The sequence below is a fragment of the Lynx canadensis genome, chromosome D4 (genome assembly GCF_007474595.2).
Source record: "Lynx canadensis isolate LIC74 chromosome D4, mLynCan4.pri.v2, whole genome shotgun sequence".
Taxonomy (NCBI): domain Eukaryota; kingdom Metazoa; phylum Chordata; class Mammalia; order Carnivora; family Felidae; genus Lynx; species Lynx canadensis.
Window position 1 is genome coordinate 83,907,830 of NC_044315.2, and position 19,512 is coordinate 83,927,341.

Sequence of the window (19,512 nt, forward strand, 5' to 3'; positions counted from 1 at the left end):
CTTTAAAATCATACACCTAAGTTCATTTATACTGTATCTAAACAACAGACTCTTATATTAAGAAAGCTTCTTGCATGGATGTTAACATGTATCATGTCTTGACATATTATTTATGTATACACGTAAAATTTCCTCCAACTTGAATGTTAATTTTGTTCGCTGACATATCCCCATGACTGAATAGTGCCTGACATATAATACTGAATGAAAAATTTAAAAACAAAGAACAGCCAAAAATTCTAATTTCCTAGGATAGTCAGAGCCTGAAATATTGCTAGAACCCAAATATGTGTTATACTGAGGGAATATTTCTAGTACTAAAAAAAGTCCCCATTCACTTAATGTTTTCTACAACAGACGTTTACTTTTATAATAAGGAGAGACACCAGAATACATACCAGTGCATCTCCTTGTGGGACTGATTTCGTTTGTGGATGGCATCTCCATTTATAATATCCCGGTTACTATTAGTAAGTACTCCGCCAAAATCATAAGGACCTATAAAAACAAGGGAAGAATCCTAGACTTCAGCTGGAGAATAACATTGATCTGATGCTCAAAATTCAAAGGTCTTGTGTGAATCTCTGATTGATACAAGTGGAAGATAATCACAAAACATTTTAAACATTTTAAAATTTAACATCCTAGTTTAATGCAATATTTAAATGATTTCAGCATGTTGCCTGTTTCAACATTTAAAAAAATCATTTAATTATTTGTCAGTTCTTCAAACAGAAGATAATGAGAAACAAAACAAGAATCTACTGCACCCCCTCATTCTGGGTAGTAAAAAGGATGGAGGGCTGGGATGTTCAAAATGATCTTTACATTTCAAGCAAAATCAAAATCTCACATTCAACCAAATTATCTAAGTGAGAAAGTTGCAGAAAGAAGACCTAATAATTTCTTAAATATAATTTTAAGTGAGCCACCAATTATAAAATTTAGGGAAAAACTTTGAGTGGGACTTGAAAATTCTCATTGATAAACACTTCATTTTTAGAAAAGGAATGCCAAATTTCTGTGTGTGAAAAAATCTGTTATTATCACTATTATGTCAGCCACTGTACTTTCGGTTTTAAAGTTAGCCTTTCCTACTGATCACATTGGTTAGTTGAACTCTTGTCTAAATGGAACAGCTATGGGATGTTAGGAATCATCTCTCCCAAAGGACCATTTAGTTAGTACCTCTTGTACTTTAAAAAAAGGAAGAGGTCAATATGTTAAATGGGAGCTCAGAAAACCTGATTCAACAGTTTATGTTATAAAACATGGAAAAAGGGGCACTGTGGTGGTTCAGTCGGTTAAGTGTCCGACTCTTGGTTTTAGCTCAGGTCATGATCTCATAGTTTGTGAGCTCGAGCCCACAATGGGCTCTGTGTTGAGAGCGCAGAGCTTGCCTGCGATTCTCTCTCCTCTCCTCTCCCTGCTGCTCCCCTGCTCGCTCACTCTCTCTCTCAAAATAAATAAATAAACTTAAAAAAATTACAAAATTTCCATTTATTTAAAAATAAAATTACTAGCTTTATTATAAAAAACTTCAAAGTAGTTTATGATTGTGTGTAACTTTTAATGTTGTATTATATTTTGCCCCTTAAAAATCACTTCAATGAAAAGACATTGAGATTTATTTTGTTTTGTTTTCATTTTAACACTTTAAGAGGACCTGTACGTCATGCAAGGAAGATGGCAGGGACATGCATTGTATAAAGGAATGCAAATTTCAACAAACAGATGAAGAGGAAAATGTTAAGGATGTTAAGAAAAAAAAATTTTTTTTGTCCAGACAAAGATCTAATTGCCTAATTTACATTCAAGTTACTCATCTATTCTGACCAATTTCATATATTCTGGACTCATATATTCTGAATAGTTTTAAAAAGTTTTCATTCTGAAATAGCATCCCAATATTCTTCAGGTTGAATCCATAAAACGAAATAAAGGACAGAAACAAAATCATGACAAGGACTTGAACTTTCACAGTTACAGCAATGCACTGATTTCTACAAAGACTTTCAGCCACAATGAAGCCGCTGACCAGATTCCCTGACACATTAACGGCCCAGAAAAATTCAATGATGTGAAGCAGAAAATTAGGCTCAGTTATTCCATACATATACAAATATATATGTGCCTTTGGCAAATTTGATAATGAGGCATGCATTCAGTATATGAATTGCTGATGATTCGTGGACTTCAAAGTATAATATTTCAGCAAATAAAGTAGACTGGGGTATCTACAAGATTGTCAATTCAACAAAGAGACCAGGCTTTAAATCTGGAAGCCTCTCTGGAAAGCTTGGGATGGTCTGTGGGCTATGGGCCATCATCTTGTAGAAAATAAAGAGAATTCAAGCCCTGCTCACGACAGGGAGCATTCCTTTATTGTACCTTCACTATCAGAACGACCTGTGGGGAAAACGCCAGTGGCTGACAGGTAAATCAGAAGTACACTATTGGCAGGCAGCTCCTGAAATTAAAGAAAATCACATATACAAAACAAAAAACAGTTTTATTCAAAGTTTCTGACATTTTAAAGTTGCAGGGACAAGAACCTAATGTAAGGTATCACTGTCTTCTCCAAGAGGACAGTCACTCTTGCTGGTTTCAACTCATAACTGTTTATACAACAAAGAGTCAATATGAATCAATAATCTATAACTATTGCCCAAAGTTTTGAAGACATTTTCTGCCTTAAAAATTTCATCATTTAGAGAATGTTCTTGGCAAACCTTGAAATGGTGAAGTAAAGATCCTGACTATGGGTCTACAAGATAAACTCCTGCCCATGGCTTCCTCTACATAAACTTTGGGAGGAATTCACTACTTCTCATGGTTCTTTCAGATGACCACAGGGCTTCCCAGAGCTGCCTAAATACATAACATGCCTGTGCAATCTGACTGTTATATCTACAGTAGGTTAGTAATAAAAACCTGGAGAAAGAAGAATGATAATTAATCAATACTCTCGTTAATTAATGGTAAGGAACATTCGTAACAACATAAGCAATTTCCATTCCTAAAATAGTTGTGATTAGGTATACTGAATGCAGATTTCATTTTCATATTTTATCTACATTCTTGACTCAAATATTCAAAGAAAAGAGTGACTCTCAGATTCTATTTAGGGCACACTTCCCCCCATACAATAAAAAGTATTGGATCATATATACCTTAAAAGATGCTGCTAAGAACGTGTAGAGTTGGCTGAAGGTTGGTTTGTAGAGCAGATACTTGTGGGGGTTTTCTCGTCTGGTAGGTTTATCAGCTGATTCCTATATTCACACACAGAAAACAAGACACATACAGGCTGATTTTGACAGATGAATTATCAATGCCTATTTTTACTATACTCTTCATCAAATATCTTTTTATTACTCCATGTTACTGTTATTGTGCTTATCTCTCCTGTGCCTCATCGAGAGAGTTCTTTATTCGCATGCATGGCATTTGTTGAATAACAGCATTCCATGAGGAGCAGAAGCAATGATGGTGTTACCAAAATTGCAAATGTGGAGAGAAGATCACCTGCATTCCTGGTTTATTCATCTGGGAAGCTAAATTCATTGGCTCCCTTTCCAGGGCTTGTAACATCCGGAACATGTCGACAGTCAGCTCACTAAACTTAACCTGCATGCAAAACAAACTTACCATTAATACAGTATACAGACCTAGAAGTCTCTGATCATAATATTACTCCTGACATTCATGTGTACTTAATGACACTGGGTAATTTATTCCCCAGTGTTTTATTATAAAAAATTTCAAAAGACAGAAAATTAAAAGAATTATATACATTGTATCATCTAAATTCTATACCATTAAAATTTTTTGTATTTGCTTTATCATGTATCTTTCCATTTATTTATATCTTTATCCATCAATTTCCTCGGGTATTTTTAAAAACATAAAAAGTAGTCATGAAAAACAACAAGACCTATATTAGCATCCTTAAAAAAAATGCTAAAAAAACAAAAACAAAAACAACTTTTTTTGGCAAGGCAGCCTGCTGAAATATGGCTATAGCCCGTATTTCATAACCTCTTCAGTACATTTTGGCCTTATACAATGTTTAAGACTGCATCCTTTTCTGTTTTGAATAATACTTGTATAGAACTTCAGGTAGGCAATGTTTATTATTACTATTATTATTATTATTAATCATGATTTATGCTTTAATCCCCATCATCTATTTCACCCTTCTCCCTACCCACCTCCCCTCTGGTAACCATCAGTTTCTTCTCTATAGTTAAGTGTCTTTTTTTTGGTTTGTCTCTCTCTCTTTTTTCCCTTTTATCATTTGTTTCGTTTCTTAAATTCCATATAAGAGTGAAATCAAATGGTATTTGTCTTTCCTTGACTTCCTTACTTCACTTAGCATTACACTCTCTAGCTCCATTCATGTTGTTGCAAATGGCAAGATTTCATTCTGTTTTAGGGGTGAAGAAAATTCCATTGTATATATATACCACCTCTTTTTTATACATTTATCTATTGATCAACACTTGGGCTGCTTCCACAGTGTGGCTATTGTAAATAAGGCTGCAAAAAATATAGGGGTGCATGTATCCCTTTGAAAATATGTTTTTGTATTCTTTGAGTAAATACCCAGTAATGCAATTACTGGACCATAGTGTAGTTCTATTTTGTAATTTTGTAAGGAACCTCCATACTGTTTTTCAAAGCGGCTGTACCAGTTTGCATTCCCAACAACAGTGCAAGAGGCTTCCTTTTTTTCCACATCCTTACCAACACTTGTGTCTTATGCTTTTGATTTTAGCCATTTTGATAGGTGTGAGGTGATATCTCATTGTAGTTTTGATTTGCATTTCCCTGATGATGAGTGATGTTGAGAATCTTTTCTTGTGTCTGTTGGCCATCTGTATGTCTTTGGAGAAATGTCTGTTCTGTCTTCTGCCCATAGGCAGGCAATGTTTTAATTTAAATTAAATTTGCAAACCAATGGCTTTTAACAGCTAAAACTGGAGAAGTACTAGAAAAAGTTAACGGTAACAAAAATGAAAAGTGTAAGAGAAGGATACAAAATTAAAACTTGTGTAAATAATGCATACAGAAAAATGTATTCATTCAAAGCGCCTGTGTGGTTTAGTCGGTTAAGCGTCTGACTTTGGCTCAGGTGATGATCTCACGGTTCGTGAGTTCGAGCCCCGCATTGGGCTCTGTGCTGACAGCTCAGAGCCTGGAGCCTGCTTCAGATTCTGTGTCTCCCTCTCTCACTCCGCATCTCCCACACTCATGCTGTCTCTCAAGAACGAATAAACATTAAAAAAAAAAAATTAAAAAAAAAAGAAAAATGTATTCACTTGACACTTTTCTGATATCCCATAATTTCCAGTAAATTTACATTTCTAGTACATTAAATCCTCATCATCATGGAATTATTCTGTCACCAAAAAAATCTGAAATTTGCTATGACAAATATGCTTAAAAATAATTCTTTTTTTTTTTTTGCCTGACCGTAAAAGTAATATACAGATTTAGAAAGTTGTAAAGAAGAAAATAAAAATTACTTATAATTCTGCTATTCAGAGATAAACCTTTTATGATAGTGGTAAATTTCTTCCTAGTCCTTTTGCCTGTGCATATATGTATACAGACATTTTAACATATATGAAATAATTCTGTTTACATATCTCCATACCAAGTTTACTTTTACTCACTATATCATGACTATATCTTCCTCTGTGATTACAAATTCTTTCTAAACCTTTAAATGCCTGTAATACAGCCCATATGTGGACACTGTGTTATTTAATCAAACATTTCCTCACAAATGGATTTAGGATATTTACAAGGAAACAGTAATTACGTGATGTTAATCTGTAATTCTGTAATAATAAGCACTATTTTTTAAATTGAATTTTAAGCACAATTCCTTCACGATTCTTTACCTGGTTATTACAATTACCAATAATGAGCGCATCAGCCAGAGACAACTGTCCCACAATCATGCCCTGTTCCAGCAATGGTGCTCCTGTCTCCGCAAGGCGATTAGATGTGATAACAATGGTATTATCATCATTCAATACCATTACGGGGTCCGCCTGGAGAAAAAAAGGAGTAGTTGATGGCCAAGGCAAAACGTCAACATGATAAATTATTCCTTCTTATTGACATATACACACAATAAAAACATATGCCACATAGGCATTTACTTCTCCATAATTATGACAATCTCTCTTGTCAAAAACTGACCTCAATGAAAGCTGCCACTTCTTGAAGCACCAAGTTCCATTCCACTTGATCTTCCGTATTAAAGCGGTGAGTATAATCTTCAATTTCATCTGACAATTCCTGATTTTAAATTTTTCACAAAGAAAAACAGTTATGGGGAAAATACACATATTTGCTATATTGTACCAAATTCTTGACAGAAATTGATAGAGTTAAGCCTGATTATTATTAAAAAAAGAAGCTTGATTATTATCAATATATGGTCCCAATTATAGCCCAAAATGAAGAAAACTACTTTATTTTGCTTTAAAATAAAAGACTCCAGAATGATACACATCAACAAGATCTTCATAAAGATCCAGAACAACTCATATCTACTCAATTCTACATCAGCAATTAATTTATTGAAGGTAAAACCCCAAGCTTTTAATGCTTAAAAACAAAGACTGTCTAGATGATTTTCTTTGGATTCATATCATACTGTGTTTTGGAAACAGTCTTATTAGTAACTAGAGGTGGAGGAAGACAGAGAAGGACTTGTCAAAACTAACATGTGATACTTGAGTACCAAAATTTAAGAGGTATCTTGTGGAAACAGCTGGCTGACTGCAGAGTGCAACCAGAACGGGGTGTGAATAATTAGAGACATTAAGTGAACCCACCTCTAATTTACCTGAGGTAACAAAGGACAGCGATGCAGACACAGTAAAAGGATGGAAAAACCCAAACTCATTCGCAATACCTTTGTAAAACATTAAATGTTTATTCTTGACCCAACCTTTCAATTATTTCCTCTTAAACCGGTTATTTTAACTTTTGTTTGCATTTTGCAACCATCCATTGATGTGTGGTGAGATGTAAAACACGCTTACGGGACAAAAACAAAGAATTAAGAGAAGTGTCTCTTGCTAGTGTGTATCTGAAATATGAAGAGGGCAGGAATATTCTTTTAGATTACCCTTGTCCGAAGTCACCACACTTTTGAATGTTTTAGATATAGATATACTAAATTTAGATATGCTAAAATTATTTTTATCTTAAATCTATTTTTAAAAAAGCAAAATTATCCATACACAATTACAGAGTAGGACTTTAATAATTTTATTTATTTATTTTTAAAATAATGATTTCTTTTTATTTTATTTTGAGTGAGAGAAACAGAGTATACATGGGAAGTGCACATGAGCACGTGTGCACACACACGTGGGGGAGGGGTAGAGAGATAGACAATCCCAAGGAGGCACCACATTGTCAGTAAAGAACCTGATGTAGGGCTTGATTTCCCAAACTGTGAGATCATGACCTGAGCCGAAATCAAGAGTCAGATGCTTAAATGACTGAGCCACCCAGGCACCCCAGGATTTTAATAATTTTAAAGTACATTTACCTTCACCAAATCCTTCACAACATCCATTTTGTTGAGAAGAAGACAAACTACAATAAATCTTGCATAGTATCGAAGCTTCTTAACGACCAACTCAGGTCTACGGCAGATAAATGGGAAATTACTCATTAGATTAAAAAAGAAAACATGCTCTTTGATTTTTCCAACTTTCTGACAGCTTTTAAACTTTTTTAGATCCTATTTTGCACAGTAACAAACATTTCTGCATATAGCCTACAGCTGCATTTAGCACATTTCTTACTCACAGATTCATTATGTTCATTCACAAATTCATTCATTGAACAAATACCCACTGAGAACTTAGATGCATCAAGCACCCTGGTTAAGTGCTAGAGAAATGATTAAATATAGACACAGCCTCTTCTTCATAGATCTCAAAGACAGGAAACTACCTAAAATGTACCGGAGACAGACAGACACTTAAAACACAGTGGAATAAGTACACTGAGAGGAGAAAGGATGCTATTTGAGCTCACAGAGAAGGCTTCCTAAAGAGAGCGATGTTTAAGGTGAGATGATAAAGAGTAGAAGACAACAGGCAGGAAAATACGAGGTGAAAAGAGTTCCAGGACAAACATTCTTTGTTTTGGAAACTTACTTTCTGATATTAATACAATCAAACCAGTTTTCCTAAGCTTACTGTCTGTATACCCTGTCTTTTTCTATTCCTTTACTTTCAAGTTCCTGTGACTTTTCACTTTGACCCATTTTCTCTTAATGTTTATTTATTTACTTTTGAGAGACAGAGAGAGACAGAGTGTGAGCAGGGGAGGGGCAGAGAAAGGGATACAGAATCCAAAGCAGGCTCCAGGCTCTAGGCTGTCAGTACAGAGCCTGATGTGGGGCTCGAACTCACAAACTGTGAGATGATGACCTTAGTTGAAACCAAGAGTCGAATGCTTAACTGACTGAGCCACCCAGATGCCCTGACCCATTTTTTGCAGACAATGTAGAGTTAGCTTTTTAATCCACTTTGACAGTGTCTGCCTCATAGACTCGGGTACTTGGACCATTTACATTTTATCTTACTGTTGCTTTGGCTAAGGGTTTGCATCTCTTACCGTGCTTTATGTTTTGTTTTGTTTTGTTTACAGAAAGAGAGCACAAGTGGGGGAGAGGGGCAGAGAGAGAGAGAGAGAGAGAGAGAGAGAGAGAGAGAGAGAGAGACAGGCTTAAGCACGCTGCCGGCTGAGCATGGAGGCTGGGGGCTAGATCCCACAACGCTGGGATCATGACCTGAGTCAAAAGTAAGTCAGATGCTAAACCAACTAAGCCACCCAGGTGCCTCTGTGCTGTTTTCTTTCTTTCTTTCTTTTTTTTTTTTTTAATGTTTATTTATTTTTGAGAGAGAGAGAGAGAGAGAGAGAGAGACAGAGTGTGAGCCAGGGAGGGGCAGAGAGAGAGGGAGACACAGAATCCAAAGCAGGGTCCAGGCTCTGAGCTGTCAGCACAGAGCCCGACGCGGGGCTCGAACCCATGAACTGTGAGATCATGACCTGAGCCGAAGTCAGACGCTTAACCGACTGAGCCACCCAGGCACCCCATCTTTTTTTTTTTTAATGTTTATTTATTTTTGGGAGTAACAGAGTAAAGCAGGGGAGGGGCAGAGAGAGAGGGAGACACCAAATCCAAAGCAGGCTCCAGGCTCTGAGCTGTCGACAAGGAGCCCGACACAGGGCTCGAACCCACCAACCGCGAGACCATGACCTGAGCTGAAGTCAGATGCTCAACTGACTGAGCCACCCTGTGCTGTTTGTTTTCCATTTGCCCCTTCTGCATCTGTGTTTTCTAGTGCTCTTTTCAGTTAATTATATTTTAGTATTCTACTTTATATATTCTATCAGTTTCTTACTTATACTTCTTCCTTATTATTCTTTTAGTGGTTGCTAGGAGTAGCAACCCATACTCTTAACTTATCAAAGGCTATTTACAATCAATATTGTAGCTCTTCACACCTGAACCTGTATACTCATCCCTATGAGGGATATCAAACCTGATATTTCTAATTTCCACAGCCTACATTACAATTATAATAACCCTACAACAGTATATTTTTTTATAGATGTTTGACATTTTCCATAATAAAATTTTAAAAAATTCCTCTTTGACCCAGGAGTTATTTAGAAATATGTCTACTAATTGATAGATTTATTGATTTTTTAGACAACTATGTTGTCATTCTTAATTTTTCATGGCACTGCACCATGGTTAGATATCATACACTTGAAAATAATTGAAACCTGTTTTGTGTCAGGTATAAGTCAATTTCACAAAAGTCCCATATAAGCTTGAAAATTATGTGCATTTGCTTATTGTTGTAGGCAGTTTTAAGCACATTAGAACAAGTTTTTAATTATGTTACATAAATCTCATTTCGTGTCTTCTCATTCATAAATATAGTACATTAAAAATCTCCTTATATATTGGACCATTTATCAATTTCTCCCAGAAAATAAGCTAATTTTTGTTATTTATTATAATGTTACATTACTGGGCATATAAAAAAGTTTAGAATTTATATATATACATATTTTTTTTAAAGGTTTTTTTTATCTTTGTTTTTGAGAGACAGAGTGTGAGCGGTGGAGGGGCAGAAAGAGAGGGATACACAGAATCTGAAGCAGGCTCCAGGCTCTGAGCTGTCAGCACAGAGCCCAACGCAGGGCTCAAACTCACGAACCGCATGTTCGTGACCTGAACGGAAGTCAGATGCTCAACTGACTGAGCCACCCAGGTGCCCCATAGAATTTTTATATTTTTTGAGTTGTTCCTTTTACCATTATGAAATAAACCTCTATCCTTAATAATGCTCTCTTGCCTTAAATACAGTGGCATTTCGGGATGCCTAGGTAGCTCAGTTGAGCATCTGTCTCTTGATTTCAACTCGTGTCATGATTTCACGGATTGTTCATGGCTCGTACCCCGTGTGGGGCTCCGTGCTGATGATGTGGAGGCTGCTTGGAATTCTCTCTCTCTCTCTTTCTCTCTGACCCTCCCCTACTCACTCTCTCTCTCAAAATAATAAGTAAACTTAAATATATCTCTATCTATCTATCTATCTATCTATCTATCTATCGTGGCATTTCTTCCCTTGGTATCTACTTTATCTTTTTCTGTGTACCTTGTATCTCTGGAAAATCTTTTGTAAACACTAGATTACTGGATTTTCTTTTAAAAGGCATACTCATGAGGGGGTGGTGGGAGGAGAAAAAAAGGCATACTGATAATCTCTGACTTCTACCTAGGAAGTTTAGACCACTTTCACTTACTATGATTACCAGTGTACTTGGATTTATTCCTACTTTGTTTTTTGTGTTAACTATACTTTTTTTTTTTAGTACACATTCCTTCCCTAACTTTTATTGTAATGATCATAATTTTATTATTCACTTTCTTCCCCCTTCTACCTGTTTAGAAATTACACATTCTCATTATGTTATTTAAAAATATTTTTCTTACTATTTTAAAAAGCAAACTTTACTTACTCTAAGCTTCTTCTGAACAATAAATGGATCTTATTGGTATGATTTAATTCTTGACTTTCTTTCTTCTTTCATGTTATTATTATCCAGAATTTGGCCCCATTTTATCTTGATAACCTCAATTAGTCATCCTTAAAATTACTGTCTTATGAAGTCCGTGATTTTTAGGAAACAAAGGGATAACTTTTTTCTTACCAATCCTTATATATCACCCCTTCCTTCCGGTTTCAATTTTCCTCTTCCTAAAGAAAACCTTACTAGCTCTTTCACATCACCAAAACCAAACACTCTCTTGTAAGGTTGTCACAGCACTGGTCACAGGGTTGATAATCTGAGGATTCTCCTTACTTTCTTGACAGCTAAACTGTCCATTTAGAAGGACAGGTGAGGGGCGCCTGGGTGGCTCAGTCGGTTGGGCGTCCGACTTCGGCTCAGGTCATGATCTCGCGGTCTGTGAGTTCGAGCCCCGCGTCGGGCTCTGTGCTGACAGCTCAGAGCCTGGAGCCTGTTTCGGATTCTGTGTCTCCCTCTCTCTCTGACCCTCCCCTGCTCATGCTCTGTCTCTCTGTCTCAAAAATAAATAAATGTAAAAAAAAAAAATAATAATAAAATAAAAGGACAGGGGATCTGTTCAGTCAGCATCTCTAGGTGTTTGGGGAACAGTATTTTAGATTATCCAGCCTGCCACATTGTCAGAAGTGGAATTCAAAACAGGAGGAAAATTTGTAGGAGGAAAATTTGTAGGATGATGTCAATTCACAGTTGAAATACTAATAAGACAACTCCTTTAATGTTTTGCTAAAATAAAATAGGTTCTATGAATCTATATCATAGATGATACAACTATGTAATGCAGATTACACAAACATACTGAACCAGGGATTAGCAAACTTTTGTAAATGGCCAGACAGTAAATGTTTTAGGCTCTGCAGGCCCATATGGCGTCTGTAGCATATTTTTCTGTTTTCGTAACACTTTAAAAATATAAAAAGGATTCTAAGCTACCAGACAGTTCAGAAACAGGCCACAGCGTGCCAACCCCTGTATTAAATAAACATACAGAAGTAGGTGGATGTATTCTATTTTGGAAACCACTGTGTTGGACTGCAGCAAAGCACAGATAAAAAAGTCAGTGCTGTCCACTTTATACACACGAGAGGTTGTCCCAGACAGGCCCACAGCCCACTGCCTGATAACACATGAAACTGTAGAAGAAAAAAATCATCCAATGAATCACACTGGAAAGGTCCACATCACATCCTCCCAATAAACACTACTAGGAAGCGCCAAGGTTCTCAAGTTTAGATTCACGTTTCCCACAATGTAAAACTTCCAACACTGTCACCGCTGAAGCTGACATCACGATCTTTTGACAAAGTTATTCTGGCACTCCAGAACTGTAGCTCTGTCCAGCCTGCCAGGCCCACTAGTTCTAAAACACTGACTCTTTATATGTTTGCCTGAGACACTATTTTCCGAGGTGGCTAACTGCAATGTGTCCCCAGGCTTCTGGGTACTCAGAAACTTCACCATCCCCACATCTAACTCCGACCAGGTTGAGCCTTAGCCATTTGCAATACTAGTCAGGGTTTGTGGCTCCTAGGACAAGTGATTATGTGGCAACGTCTCCTCTGCTAAATAGGACGGGCCCTTGGAATGAGCATTTGTTTATGCTTAGTGACAGGCAGTCACTTTGGTGACTGCTGAAATGTACCATGATTTCTGGCTTTAACACAGTCCTTAGGTACTGAGACAGTGCAGAGAGCAGTTGCCCTTTGAGGAGAGATTTTTGCTTTTAAAGCAATTGTGAAATTGTGCAATACTGTTACTTCTTAGTTTTAATCAACCAGCTGTTGATTTTAGCAGCTGTCACTAATAGCTACCCTGTCTCCCTGCTCTGTATGAACTAAGAAACAAACAACCCTACCAACTGAGTAAAGTCCTTCCTAAGGTACAGCGAACAAGGGCAAGATTTTGCACACAGGATTGTCCTTTGATTCTAATTTAGTGGCCTAAGGCAAGAGATTTTGTCATCCTGGTTCCAAATAATCCTGCCTCTGTTCATCTGCCTTGCTCTAGGAGGCAGCACAGGAAAACCATTCATATGTGGCATTTGCTATTAGGACAGAAAGTGATTTTCATAAATGAAACTGCTGGATTTGAAGCCAAGGGGCCCAAGGCCAAGTTCCCTTTGAGTGAATTAGAAAATGCAGAAATGTGAATTATACAAGGTGTTTCACTGTTGCTTAAAATAGTTCTTTCCTTATACGTCTTTTTCATACTGAGAAGATATCATATAGCCCTTCTGTGTATTTTTAGAAGTAAAACTTATCTCACCAAGAATTCAGACAAATTGTACAACATGAATAGAAAGAAAACGGGTGGGAGTCTGACGAAATGTAACTGTAGTGAAAATACGTGAAGGAAACCATAAGAAAATCTGAAGGAGAGGTGACTAACGGATCTTCCGATGGAAGAGTGAAGCACGGTGACGACTTCGGGGGGAAATGGAGTGTGTGCCTTTCTTGTATCAAGCAACCTCCTCTGGACAAGCCTGAACAGGATCTGCTAGGGAATGAAGGGGATTTACAAGAGTGGGGCTTTCCAAAACATGTTGCTGTTTAGCTGGAAGGCTTATGATAGCCAAACCACAAAGTGTTCTCTAGAAAAATATGTCAAAATTATGTTCTCTTCTACTGCTAAGAGAATATAATCTTTTCACTGTATAACAACTGTGAGTTCTGTTGCCGGTAGTAGGGAGAACATTCAGATCTACTACGCCTGAACTTTCTCTTCTAACAATTCCGGGAATACGAGTCACAAAGGTTCTCCAGCAGAACCCTGACTTGTTCAGCAATTCCGTCTTCATCTGGAATTAACATCACAGTCTACCTGGGCCCCAAATATGTCTGTAACTCCCATGAGAAGATAATCCTCTGAAAGGAAAAGAGAACACCTGTATACCTTCTTTTCTTTCTTCTTCTCCCACCCAAGCATCTACCACACTGCCAGATATGTAAGTGCTCAATAGATTATTATTTGGAATGAATGATTTCTATCTGATTTTTTTTTCCTACAGCTATGCAACTGTAACATAACGGGTTTATCAAATACAACGTAAACTGCACCGGCAGCCTTTTCTTTAGTCCCACGGACAGCTGTCAACAGGCTTCTGAATGCGTACGAATTCAAATTACCCAGGCTAAAAAGGACAAAGGTTATCAGCGAAGCCTCACTTTGGAGTTGTTTCTTTTCTATGAGAATTTGTGTGGCCTTAATCTTTCATATAGAAACAATCAGCCCCTTCTTTGTGCTCTGACTCCACTCTGGTACTGTGACATCTGCTAAACATATAACATTTATTGCTTTTAGGTAACATACCTCTGTATGCTTACGAAGGCCTAGTACATTGTAAGGCACTCAATAAAGCCCATTCAAGTGAATAAAAGTTATAAACAAATGTGTGTTTCTCTGCATAATTTCCACACAGACTAAAAATTCTGAGTGTTTTATCTCTTTCTAAAAACATAGTAGGGGCGTACCTGTCCTCTTTATTGACTTGAGAATAATATGATCTCTGTCTGATTGCCGAATAGAAGGAGAAAGCCTCATTCAGATAGCTGGTCTCAGATGTGCGTAGGCTATGGAAAAAAAAAATGTTCATATTTGACAGTGTCTCAAACCATTTATGATGAATACTTGTTTCATTCCTCTGCTATTCCTCTACACGAGGGGATGGGAATGACTAAACTAAATTTGAATCAGCAAAGCAATCATCACATCACCCTTACAATGTGTAAAAATAATGGTAATTAAAAAAAAAAAAAAAACCTCCCCACTGCTCCCAAGCCTTTTTTGATGGCAATCCAAAGTACATATTATTTTCGTTCTTTGAAGGGATTCTCCAAACAGCATTCCACCCAGTTACATCTTTCATGACCTTCCCCAAATCCATACACAGTCATTTGTCCTTTGGTTCATTTCTTCAGTTTTTTTTCTCACAGGACTCAGAAATGCGCTAATCAATGTGAACCTTCAGAGGGCGATGTATTCAGTTCTCTAACATCTTTAGTTTTACAAGGGACTTCTTAAGAAAATATTCTACCCGAAAGAGTGATTTTAACAGGGGAATGATGGATGGTATCTCAAAAGACAGGAAGAGGAAGAAGTTCTATATAGTCCAAGCTTTTTATGGTATAACTGATATTACTTTCTGAGACCTAGATTCCTAAAAGGAATGCTCTTCCTTGCTTGACTCATCACTAAGGATATAATCAAGATTATCTTTATCTGCTTCACAAAACCTTTTAGATATATCTTACAAGTGTGAGTTTTAAAGTATTCCCCCCAAAACCACTCATTCAAACATACAAGTTATGTATTAACATTTAAGTGAAGCGTTTATCTAAAACGGAGATCATAATCATTTAAGTTATAAATGCGTCTGCCCAAATAAACTGTTTGGAAGGTAAGCCTTTTAAGCAAATAATGTTACTTGGATTATGGAAGATCATTTCATAAGACTGTTTTGATTACTATGATCTGGGGTTTCATTTGTACCTCCTTAGTTTTCCCTCCTACCAAGTAAGTATACTTCTGCATGCTGTGTTTAAACCAGGATAACGCTTTATTTTTTTCCATATGCAATTCACTTACTAATAATGGTAGTATAGCTGCCCAATCTTAGAAGCAATTTCCCCTATTTGCCACCGCTTCAAGCCATACCGATTATCCAAGACTTGTCTGTTTTACATAGGAGATAAGAAAATAGAAATAAGAGACTATAAATTCCAAAAATAACCAAATCTGTAAATTTAATAGGATAAAATACCACCCAATTCAGAATTCAAATTCATGAATTTTTCATGAGATTTCAACATCATCATTCAATTAAATTCAAAAAGCAGTATTAAATGTCTATTTAAAGTAAGTTGAAATATGAAAAGAAACCGTTCTGAGCTAAGCTCATGAAAATTAAAAGCAACACCGCCAAATAGCTTTGACCAATAAACAATGCCTACATTAGAATGAAACCATGAATCAGCCTACCTATGTCACAGTTAATCTGAACCATTTAAGATATGACACTGTCTTTAAAAATCAGATGAGAACATTACATTTTAAAACCTTAAATAAAAAGGAAAAAAATCAATTCATTTTCATTTGCATCATGAAGAGGAAATATATTAAAATGCACCAAGAGATAAAAAGGTCAAAAGTGGGACTAATATAAAATGGACCTTCACTCTCCTGTAACTATAAAATTCCTTTACCGATGCTGCTGCTGGAACTTCCAGAGTTTGGTGTAAACATCAAAAGTTCTTCCAAAATAGGACTGCCACTGCTTCTGCCCATATTGTGGCAAATCTCTGTAATACAAACAAACATGTATTAAATCAATTTCTTATGCTATTTGGAAATTAGGTCTTGTGATGGTACAAACTGGATATATTTAAAACATTTGCATTCAGGCTTTCTTTTACTTAAGTTTATTCATCATTGAGAGACAGAGACAGAGACAGAGCACAAGCAGGGGAGGGTCAGAGAGAGGGAGACACAGAATCTGAAGCAGATTCCAGGCTCCAAGCTCTGACCTGTCAGCACAGAACCCGACGTGGAGCTTGAACCCGCAAAGCGTGAGATCATGACCTGAGCCAAAGTCGGACACTCACCCAACTGAGCCACCCAGGCACCCCCAGTCTTTCTTTTAAAAAAAAGTAACAATTTTGGGAGTGGAAATGGTTCTATAACAAGAGCTCAGGACATGTTCTTTCCTATTCTTCCCTCCTACCTCTGTTCATCCTTAGTCTCCTTTGTAGATGCCTGTTCCACGAGGTTTCTAGCACTCTCTTCCCTCTCCCTGGCTGATATTATTCACAGTCACTTATAGACTGATAATTCCAAATGTTTATTATCTTCATAGAAGAACTCAGCACTTTGAAAAACACTCCACTATCTAGAAGTGGATGTGCAGGTGGTATAGTTGTCCTCAATTCTTCTATCCTCTCCCTATGGGTGACATTATACATCCCTGTTCTTGGCCCTGGTGACTCACCGTCCACCCCTTAGAGAAAAACTCTTCCCTGTCATAAGGAACATGGGCCTGGCCTTAAGACTTGCTTTGGCCAGTGAAATACAATGGCAAGTTACCCACACCATGTCTGAGAAGATGACGTAAGAGATACTACATAGTTCAGCATTTTTACTTCCCAACAACCTAAGACCAAGATAGGGCTGTTCCTCAGCCTGGAACACAGAGTAAGACACACTTAATGGAGCCTCAGAACTGAAGACATCTTATAGCTAACATGGGAGCTAGAAATAAGTCTCTACTGTACTAACGCACTAAAATGTTGAAGTTGTTACGGCAGCCTTATTGAGAAAAAGCCGGTACAGAAATGGATACCAGGAATGGGCTATTTCCATAACAAATACACAACATATGCAACACTGGCATTGGAATTTAGCAGCACCAAACCGTTACTGAAGGCTGGAAAATGATGACACATAGAATACAGCGGCAAAACAGCATCTGCCTGCAATCACTTGGAAAGGAGATGAAGTGACTAACGAACTTACAGATTTATACAAAGAAACCGGGAAAAGTATGTTACTAGCCCTGGATGCTATTAGCTGCACTTAACAAAACATGAGAAAGATGAACTCAGAAAAGAACTAGCTACAAGCAGGGTTGAAAGGAAAAGGGATAGCCCACGAGTTCCAGAACTTTCAGAATTGAAAGATAACAACAATTTCTAATGCATACAAGTAAAAGATACAATTGAGAGATGCTGGCTATAAATGCCACTTACAACTGAGTCTCACTCTCAGGGCAAAACCTCTTCATTAAAGCCCAAGAATAAATCCATGAGGGATACCTGGGTGGTTCAGTCTGTTAAGCCTCCTACTTCAGCTCAGGGCATGATCTCACAGTTCGTGGGTTCGAGCCCCACGTCAGACTCTGTGCTGACAGCTCAGAGCCTGGATCCTGCTTCAGAGTCTGTGCCTCCCTCTCTCTCCCTGCCCCTCCCCAACTCACGCTCTGTCTCTCAAAAATGAACAAACATTAAAAAAATTTTTAATTAAAAATGTCATTTTTTTAATTAAAAAAATAAATCATTTGACTTGACTAATATGACAGAACTAGAATTGCAGTCATCAATTTTCCCTTATTCTTGAGACTCGGCTCTATTCTATTGGTTTTTCTATTTCCTTATTAACATTCTGTTAATTACTACAGCTTTATAAAAAGTGTGGCATCTTTCTTCTTTTTAAGGAACACCACGGCTGTTCTTGATTCCCTGTACTTGCCCATGACCTTTAACATTAGCTTATGAAAGTTCTACCAAAAAAAAAAAAAAAAAGTCCTAATGGGTTCTAATGAGACCTCAATGAATCTAGACATCCATTTGGAGAAATGCCATATTAAAAATAATTTTTAGTGTTGGGGCACCCGGGTGGCTCAGTCGGTTAAGCATCTGACTCTTGATTTCCACTCAGGTTACGATCTCACGTGCGGAGCCTACTTGGGATTTTCTCTCTCTTTCCCTCTCACCCTGCCCCTCCCTTGCTCACACTTGCACTCTCTCTCAAAATAAATAAATAAACATTAAAAAAAAATAACACAATTAAAAGAAGTAACTTTTAGTGTCAGTAGTATCTCTTTCCATTTATGTTGAAAATAATCACTAAATTTTACAATGCTTTGCACAAAGGTCTAATATTTAGTTCACATTACTACAATGTCTCATATTTTTATTGATTTGTGAAAAGTATCTGTATTTTTTAAGTTATGTCTTTAAATTATTTTTTGATGGTGGAAAGTTTCAGACATATACAAAAATAGAGAATAGTACAATGAATCCCCATATACCATCCCAAGCTTCAGAGATAATAAATTTGGGGCTGATCCCTTCTACCTGCGGTTGTCAGATAAAGTGTTTTTGTTTGGGGGCCCTCCACTCCTTTTCATTAATCTACCTGTCTGTGGTAATATAACTTTGTCTAAATCAATACCCCTCTGATCACCACTAGCACTATTTTCAATTAAGAAAAGGGCAGGCTATATTTTAGAATGATCCCTATAATCCAAATGTCTACTAAAATACTTAAAATAGAGAAACACTGAAATGTCCCATAGTAAAAGGAGAGACCTTTAAATACAAATTCTCTCATTTAACCTAAGTTCAACTTGTATAAAAGAAATCCTTTATTATTATTTTTTTAATGTTTATTATTTTTTTGAGAGAGAGCAAGTGAGCGAGCAGGGGAGGGGCAGAGAGAGGAGAGAGAGAGGAGAGAGAGAGAGAGAGAGAGAGAGAGAGAGAATCCCAAGCAGTCTCCGTGCTGTGAGCACAGAGCCCAACACAGGGCTCAGTCTCACAAATCGTGAGATCATGACTGGGGCTTTAATCAAGAATGCAACGCTCA

At 37.1% G+C, this 19,512-nt stretch overlaps 1 protein-coding gene across 2 annotated transcripts in view; it reads right to left on the reverse strand.

Moving 5' to 3' along the window:
* Positions 1-19,512, reverse strand: part of SCAI (suppressor of cancer cell invasion) — a 148,637-nt gene that overhangs the window by 36,671 nt on the left and 92,454 nt on the right. For both annotated transcript variants that reach the window (XM_030292746.1, XM_030292747.1), the window contains 10 exons: positions 16,356-16,451; positions 15,739-15,825; positions 14,625-14,723; positions 7,583-7,679; positions 6,217-6,315; positions 5,913-6,065; positions 3,529-3,630; positions 3,174-3,275; positions 2,392-2,470; positions 399-498 (listed from right to left, as the gene is read on the reverse strand). In XM_030292746.1, coding sequence (XP_030148606.1) covers positions 399-498; positions 2,392-2,470; positions 3,174-3,275; positions 3,529-3,630; positions 5,913-6,065; positions 6,217-6,315; positions 7,583-7,679; positions 14,625-14,723; positions 15,739-15,825; positions 16,356-16,451 — 1,014 coding nt within the window. The remainder of the gene's footprint in view (positions 1-398; positions 499-2,391; positions 2,471-3,173; positions 3,276-3,528; positions 3,631-5,912; positions 6,066-6,216; positions 6,316-7,582; positions 7,680-14,624; positions 14,724-15,738; positions 15,826-16,355; positions 16,452-19,512) is intronic.